This window comes from Myotis yumanensis, unplaced genomic scaffold (assembly GCF_028538775.1).
Source record: "Myotis yumanensis isolate MYYU_CA2020_CCGP unplaced genomic scaffold, mMyoYum1.0.hap1 SCAF_2, whole genome shotgun sequence".
Lineage (NCBI taxonomy): Eukaryota > Metazoa > Chordata > Mammalia > Chiroptera > Vespertilionidae > Myotis > Myotis yumanensis.
This window is the reverse complement of record NW_027223753.1, coordinates 163,093,569-163,102,269: the sequence shown is the minus strand read 5'-3', so window position 1 is coordinate 163,102,269 and position 8,701 is coordinate 163,093,569. Positions and strand designations below refer to the sequence as shown.

Below are 8,701 nucleotides of genomic sequence, written 5' to 3'. Positions count from 1 at the left end.
CCAAATGAAAGAACAGAACAAAACTCCAGAAAAAGAACTAACCAGACCCTGGCTGGGTAGCTCAGTTGGTTGGGACGTCGTCCCAATGCACCAAGTTTGTGGGTTTGATCCCTAATCAGGGCACATACAGGAATCAACTGGTGAGTGCATCGGTGAGTGAAACAACAAATTGATCTCTCTCTCTCACATGAATCAATTTAAAAAATGTTTATAAAAAAATAAAATAAAAAAGGGACTAAACAAAACAGAGATAAGCAATCTATCAAATGCAGAGTTCAAAACACTGGTTATAAGGATGCTAAATGAACTTAGGGGAAGAGTAGATGAACTCAGTGAGAACTTCAACAAAGAGATACATAGGAAACATAAAAATGGAGATAGAAACATAAAAAATAACCAGTCAAAAGTGAAAACTATAAAACGGAAGTAAAGAATACATTAAAGGGAATAAATAGTAGATTAGATGAAGCAGAGAATCAGGTCAGAGATTTGGAAGCTAAGGAAGCAGAAAACACCCAATCAGAAAAGAAAAAAGATTTTTTAAAAATGAGGATAGTTTAAGGGGCCACTGGGACATCAACTTATCTTGTGCAGAAGAATGTTTTGGTGGTATTTTAAAGCAATAGCTGTCGTAATTGCCCTTTAATATCTACATACTTTCCTACATTTCCTCTGCATTTCAAGGGAAAGAATTTTTTTCCTAAAACCAAACCAAACCAAAATTAATTCTTCAAATTATATTTTAAAAAATAATAATATGCCCAGCTGGTGTGGCTCAGTGATTGAGTGTCATGGTTCAATTACTGGTCAGGGCATATGCCTGGATTTCAGGCTTGATCCCCAGTAGGGGGCACGCAGGAGGTAGCCAATTGATGATTCTCTCTCATCATTGATGTTTCTATCTCCCTCTTCCTTCCTCTCTGAAGTCAATTAAAATATATTTAATAATAATAATAATACAACTGCTCTTTGCCGAGACCGGTTTGGCTCGGTGAATAGAGCGTCGGCCTGCGGACTGAAAGGTCCCGGGTTCAATTCCGGTCAAGGGCATGTACCTAGGTTGTGGGCACATCCCCAGTAGGAGATGTGCAGGAGGCAGCTGATTGATGTTTCTCTCTCATCAATGTTTGTGACTCTCTATCTCTCTCCTTTCTTCTCTGTAAAAAATCAATATAAAAAATTTTTTAAAAGTTAAAAAAATAATAATACAACTGCTCTACAGATATTTCAATAAGCAGTTAAAAAGGAAAAAGATCACTCCACAATCCCATCATTTCAACAGAACCATACTTATTTTTATGTATTTCTTCCCTTCTTTCATGTGTTTTTTCTTTCCAAGAATATTTTAATATTTTTCCAAATATATATATATATATATATATATATATGGACTTCTTATTTCTGAATAATTTTAGATTTACTGAAAAGTTGCAAAAATAGTTTGAAATTTTTGTATACCCTTTACCCAATTGCAGTTTTCCTTAATGTTACCATCTTTCCTTTTTCAAAACTAAGAAACCAACATTGGCACATTATTTTGAATTAAACTCTAGACTTTATTCATATTTTACCAGGTTTTGCTTCTGGTGTCCTTTCTCCTGGTTCAGGATCCAACCCAGTGTAGCACATTTCATTTAGTCAGCATGTCATAGGCTCTTCTGGTCTGTGAGAGTTACTCTGACTTTCCTTGTTTTTCATGACCTTGAGAGTTTTGAGGTCAGGTATTTTGTAGAAAGTCCCTCAAATTGGGTTTGTCCTGTGTTTTGTCATGGTTAGACTGGTGTTATGGGTTTGGGGAAAGATTACCACAGAGATGATGTGTCCAACTCATCATATCAGGTAAATGATATACACATGACACCCCTAGTGATGTTAACCTTGATCACTTGGTTAAGGTAGTGTTTATTGGCCAGGCTTCCCCATTGTAAAGTTGCTATTTTTCTATTTCCACACTCTTTTTTTTTTTTTAAGTGAATTACTAATTCCAGCCCACCCTAAGCTCCATCTCCCAGAGGGGCAGAATTTACATATATTGTTTGGAATTCTTCTGTGAGGAAGATTTGCCTCTTATTCCCCATTTATTTCATTATTTATATCAGTATGAACTCATGTACATTTGACATATTCTTTTTCCTCTTTTTTCACAATAACATTGTGCTATAAATTTTTTCCCCATGTTACTATCATGGACTTTATAACCATCATTTTAATGGTTGCACCTATTTTTTTATATTTTCCATTATTACGTTTTCAGTCTTACAAATTATGCTGCAGTAAACATCTTTGGATACAACGTTCTATGATTCTTTGTATTCCAGCTCTGAACACAGAAACATAGGAAGCATTCAATAGATGTTTATTTGGGGTGGATTGGTGGATGGATAGATGGATGGATGCTAGGCTAGCAGTATAAACCAGTGGTTCTTTGGACAGTCCTCTCACCCTTGCCCTATGAAGATCTCAAGTCTAAGTTAAATGTGTAGAAGAGAAATGTGAGAACTTCCTGGAAATCAAGGTCTGGCTTTCTGTGAACCACACCTAGTTTGTAACAATAAACAAAGGTCCTTAGAGCCAAGTAAAGATTGTGTACTGTAAGCTAGTTTCCTGCCTCTGGCTGGAACACATTTGGATACTTTATCAGTTTCAGCAGTCTCTCAAGTGGCTTTATGTCTCTCAGCTTATCTTGATTTTAAATACCTAGGGTGCTTTTACAGTGATGGCGAACCTATGACACGCGTGTCAGAGGTGACACGCGAACTCATTTTTTTGGTTGATTTTTCTTTGTTAAATGGCATTTAAATATATAAAATAAATATCAAAAATATAAGTCTTTGTTTTACTGTGGTTGCAAATATCAAAAAATTTCTATATGTGACAAGGCACCAGAGTTAAGTTAGGGTTTTTCAAAATGCTGACACACCGAGCTCAAAAGGTTCGCCATCACTGTTTTAGGACATACAAATATCATCAGATCTCCTAGTTTAGTTCCTGGCAAGGAAAAAGCTGGCAGTTTAATAATAGAGTGAGTGAAGGACATTTGGAATGTTATCTCCTCTGATAATGACTGCTGGAGAAAACAAAACAGAAATCATTGCAAAAAAAAGAAGCCGAGGGATGAGAACAGTTTCATCACTTCAAAATTTGGGAAAGCAACCACGGCAGAGATTTGGTGGTAATGGATAAGACAGCTAAGAGCGGAGGTAGTCAGAGCCAAGGTTGGAACACCCTCTGTCCCTTGTCTCACTTTTGATCATTCTTTTTCCCACTGAGAGGCAAGGAGGGAAAAACATGATCAAGAGCAGAATAAACCCCAAATGGTTCTCCCACTTTCCAGGAAGAGTCGTGTCTATTTTATAGAAAGCTAATGGATAGTGGAACCCACACAGACTCTGAGGGGGTGGACTCCCATCTATATTAGAGTCCCCTGTGGATCCCTGGGGAAAAATGACAGGGATACCTTAGAGACAGACCCTGCAATTAGAGACCCCCAGGGTTAGTTGGCTTCATATTCATCTCAGATTTGAGTGAGTGTTCTATTGAGGTTCTTTTGGTTGGAAGAAACCAGACCTGCTCATGCTGGTAGTAATAAGATTGAGAACCATTATTACAAAGATCCATGTGGCGAAGAGGAAAACTGACCAAATTCTCCTGACTACAGGATCCAGTGACTACAAGGGAAAGGGAGGCAGCCAGGAAGAGCATATGTGGGCTGAACCTGTCAGGGCCTCTTTCTGCCTAAGACCCTCTGGCTTCTGGTTCTTCTGGCTTAACTTGGAAGGGCTTGTGCGGGGTCTTTGGGGCTGTCATTGAGTGTCTGCAGAAGAAGGACGCTGAGTTTAGAGTGATTAAAGAGGACAGGTGTTTGACAGTGGTAAGTCAGGGCCATTGCTGCAGCAAAAGCATCCTTGTCAGCAAGGACCTTCAAAGGGTCCTTTCAGCTGTCCATTTCCTTCCACGTAGGACAGTTCCTTATTTGAATGGCCACCTGGCAAGTCATTCATTCATTCCATTCATTCACTTGTTTGTTGTTCTATTAGGGGAAAAATACTAAATAACAAGATTGTGTGAGACGTGATCTAACAGGAGGTTTAGTGCGTGTCAAGGGCTCACACAGGGTGAGTACAGTAGAATGCTGTTGGGGAAGGCCAGGATGTAGCTGAGTTAGCTCTTGAACGGAGGAAAGACCAAGGTATATTTGGGAAACTGCTAGTCGTTCAAGAGATCTGGCTGGGAAGCTGCAGTGTGGCCATGTATTGAAGATTCTTTATGTGCCAGGGGAAGGGACCAAACTTTATCATACGGGGAGAGAATACTGGTTTTAGGCAAGGGAGTGTGACCCCACAGTAATGCTTTCTGTCCAATCTCTTTATCCACACTATGGAGGGCAATAGGTTCCCAAATAGTTGATGGCTGATTCAATAGGAAAAGACTGGCATGGCTGGAGGCGGTTGGGATGTAAGAAAAGAACCTGACTTGTGTGCTAGTGGTAGAAAAGGAACCAGATAGATTTCATTTAAAGGGAGAAATCAATGGAACTTAATGATGACTAGTAGGAAGGAGATTTGGAGACAATACTTTACTAGCCAAACATGCCACCTGACTCAGAGAGGAAGGAGTCGAAGACAACTAAATTTAGAAATTGGGGTGAATAATGATTAGGTTTTGGGAAACAGGATATTTATGTTTCATATTCATCCCAGATTTGAGTGTTCTATTGAGGCTCTTTTGGTTGGAGATGAATAAGGGTCATAGAAAGTTACAGGGTGGAGCTGGAGCTCCATTGGGCCACAAGGTATAGGGTGTCCCAAAATTCACGCAAGATTTGAATTTTGTGTGAGCATTAACAACAACAACAACAACAAAATAAAAGCCTAATTTTACTTGGTTTATTGAATCAGATTCTAATATCTGTTGCCCTTTGATTTCAATCCCCTCAATTTGATTAGCATTTCCAAGTACCAATTATGGCCCAGAAGCAGGGACAAGGAAGACCAATGAAGACCACGGCTTTGCGTATGTGCCAGCAAAACCGCAGAGGCCATTTACCCAATGTGCTATTCCATACATAACCCTATACTGTATACTTTAAGAATCAATAAAAAATTTACAATTTTTAATTATAAACTTGTGTTTTCTATCAAAATTACTTCTTGCATGAATTTTGGGACACCCTATAAAAACTCAGAGCCAGCTGTTTATAGAAGTGGGGACTAAAGCACCTAAAATAGGGGTGGAGAACATCTAGCCCACAGGCTGTATAAAGCCCACGAAATCATTTGGTCTGGCCCTGCCAAGGTATTAGGGGTGAGTTAATTAAATGTTTGACCAAATATAGCAGGCTAATTTTGTATGGCCCTCAAATGATGTTATAAATATCTAAACGGCCCTTGGCAGAAAAAAGGTTCCCCACCCCTGACCTAAGACAATGCAGATGTTGTGGAAAGGAAGACATGCCTCACCTTAAGTGATAGTTACAGCAAGGGATGGACAGGGGGCACACCCGTGCACTGGAAAGGACTACGTGCCACAAAATCTTTTACGCATGAAGAAATGGAAATCTGGAGAGGTGACATGATCTTCCCAAAGTCACATAGCAAGTCAGTGATGAAGCATCTAACCCGCTTTTCCTGAACTGTAAGATCCAGTTCCCTGGCATTCTAACACAGACAGCGCCTGGATTTTCAGATGTGCCTTCTTTACAGTAGACGCTCCGTACTTGACTACCATTTCCGGATAGTCAAGGCAGGCAAATAAAAGGCAGAATTTCATTTCCTTAGTTTATTAAAGAGGACAATGAGCTGTTAGGTATGTGTGAATCACAGAAATTAGGAATCCAGTTCAGAACATGAGTTGTATACACAGAACATCTCGATTTAGACTCTTGCTCCTTTTATGTTAATTTAACAAAAAGCTCTAAACTTTAGAGTCTAAAGCCTCAGCGGAGAAAGTCAAGTAGAGCTTCATTTAAGTGGAAAATATTTGCCTTCCACTCTTCTGCTGTGTCCTGAATCTTGTCTCCGGCTAGTAAGCAACCGTTTTCCCTTTATTTATAGAAAAGAATACTTCCTCCCTCCCATTTCATTCAGAAGGAACTCTCTTCAGTGCATTCAAAGCTTCTCCCCACAACAGCAGGGACTCTCAGACACTGGTTAGCTGCAAAGTGCTTTCAAAATATCCCACCCTCATTCCTCTCTCCCCCTGCTCTCCAATAAATAAGTAAACGGGTCTTTGGACAGTGGTGACAGCAGAGTGTCAGGGTCACTAAAACAGATACGCAACCTAAAGGGACGGTGTGGGGAGGTGAAGGGAAATAAGTGAGAACCCAGCAGCAGGTGAGACTGTTGAGCTCGGCTTTGGAAACGGTGTCAGCATTTTCCATCCTTTGATCCTATGCTAATATGAAACAGGCAGCGCAAGAATGAGAGGACGTCTCTCCTCCAGTGTAGTGACTTGGAATGAGGAGCTGGATTTGTCATTTCAACCAAAATAGGGAGCCTTGAGCTTTATGGGATCATTCCCAAAACTCCTTGAAGGACAAGAGAGCTGCTGGTCAGTCCTTCAAAACAGGGCTGGTCTGGAGGCCTTGGCTTTCAGAGACTCCTCCGCGAATTAAAGGGAGAACGGCCTCAGGGTCTTCCAAGGGGGCAGAGGGACCAATGCCACTGGTGAACCCCTTCCCTGCTCCCCTTGCCCCGGTGGTGCTTAAGATCTGACTGTTACCTTCCAGTCCCTGCTACTTCCTGTGAGACTCCTGGTTGCCTCCAGCTCAGGCACTTAATCAGCTTCCACCAACCATGTGCAACTTTCTGTTCAGCTTCCTGGGGCAGCACACACGCCAAGTTTCCCCGACTAGCAAGCAGCGATGGAAAGACAGGTACACGGGAAGAAGTCAGTCCCAGAACAAAAATGCTGTGGGTTTTAGGTCACAGAGCTGCCAGCCCTTGGGGCAGCGACCCTAACCAGTGTTTTAGAAACAGGTCAGGAGCTTCAGCAACTTAAGAACAACCACAAACATACATGGTCCCGTCAGCAACTTCTCCCATCAAACACACATTAAAAAAAGGGGTGTGTGTGTTAAAGTTAGTAATATGAAAAGGATCAATAAACGTATGACCATCATCAAGCTAAAGAGTTAAGTGCATAATTGACGTAAAGTCTCTTATTCTCCCAGGAACACTTAGACTCACAAACACAAATTGTCAGGTTCTCTAACACCACTAATCGCAGGAAGCTTTTCCCAACTTTGACAAAAAAAAAAAAAAAAAAAAAAAAAAACTAAGGCAAGAAGAGATCAGCCACCAGGGAGGATCCGAGCTCTGTTACAGCATGGGGAAAGAGAGAATGGAATTGGGCCATACTTTTACTCAGAATCACAATGACCACCTAACAGAGGATGCAGCAGCAAGAGACCCACCAAATAAGATGGCAGATGGGGTTTCTGCCCTCAGTTTAGGATGGCATCAGGGACTTGTCTGAGCTTGAAAAATCGGATCTGCACCAGAGGTAGGAACCCTATCACCTAAGAAGAGACCCAACAGCTTCTCTGACTGAATAAATTACCCTTAATCAGCCTCATTTATGCTTGGTGTAAGGCTATAAATGGGCCTGGCTGAAGTATTAGTTCTGTTCTTTGCTTCAAGCCCATCAGGGAAGATAAAGTCAGCGAGCGGTCCCATCACCTGCACCTAAAAGACTTCAAGCTAGGAAGTCGTGGCTGCCTCTGTGAGGTCTCTGTGGATTCCAGGGGAGTAAGAATGCTGTTTCTATGGCCTCAAAAATAGCGAAGTAAGCTGGACACAGTGTCCTGTCCTCTGCTGCTTCTCCTCAGAGCATGGTCTGCCCTATTTCAGGACTGGGAGGGAGAAAGCTCCATCCTCCTGTTTCAGCAGCAAAGGAGAAGTGAGTTGGTTGAGACAGGCCTGGCTCAGAGGCTCCAGAACTAAAACAAAATGAAACTGGAAATGATACTTGAGATGCAGCTGCAACCGGATCTGGTCCAGGTGAAGGAGACCACGGATGTCGGAGAATTGGGTTTCACTGTCCATTCCCCTGGCAGAGGCACTGCAAGCTTCACCTAAGGACCCATGTGTCAGCTCTGATGGAAATACCTGGTACCTACGATTTGTCGCAGCAGACTGGACCCCACCAGCCCAACAAAGGTTGGCTCTATATGGACATTAGACAAGTCATTAAAAAATGATAATAATGATAATTAAAAAAAGAAGGGGGAAAGTCCTTAAAAGGGCGGCTCAGCTCTGCGTTGTGTGACTCTAGCCCCGAGAAAAAGGGCGTGACGTGCTTTCTTCAGGTGGTCTCCAGGATGGTCGCCTCCAAGGCCAAAGCTCCCGTGGGCTCCTCCTCATAGTCTGACGTGTAGGACTCCAGGCTCTGCTTGGCCAGCAACTCCCGCCGGGCCTGCAGTCGCTCACACCGGGGACAGCTTCCACATTTGAAACAAGCTTTGTGGTAACACGCTTTACATTCTATTGGGGACGGAAAGGTGACAGAGAAGAGCACAGGCTGTATTATCTCGGACTGGAAGTGAGTTGCCGCTACACCCCTTCCCACCTCGTGGCCCGGGGTGCCTGCGGTAAACACAGGGAGCTGCTGAATCGGGACAGAAGCTTACTAATCGGGGTGGCTGAAGGGAAGTACATTAGCTTTGTGTTCAGTCTTATCTGCCCACTCCACACCTGCACCA

At 42.3% G+C, this 8,701-nt stretch overlaps 1 protein-coding gene across 9 annotated transcripts in view; it reads right to left on the bottom strand.

Annotated features, from left to right (window-relative positions):
* Nucleotides 1-5,091: 5,091 nt before the first annotated feature.
* Nucleotides 5,092-8,701, bottom strand: part of RUBCN (rubicon autophagy regulator) — a 55,336-nt gene continuing 51,726 nt past the window's right edge. For 5 of the 9 annotated variants that reach the window (XM_070406433.1, XM_070406436.1, XM_070406437.1 and 2 more), the window contains one exon: nt 5,092-8,483. In XM_070406433.1, coding sequence (XP_070262534.1) covers nt 8,305-8,483 — 179 coding nt within the window. In that variant the 3' untranslated portion in view covers nt 5,092-8,304. The remainder of the gene's footprint in view (nt 8,484-8,701) is intronic. The other 4 variants (XM_070406440.1, XM_070406442.1, XM_070406441.1 and 1 more) reach the window with 1 other exon arrangement.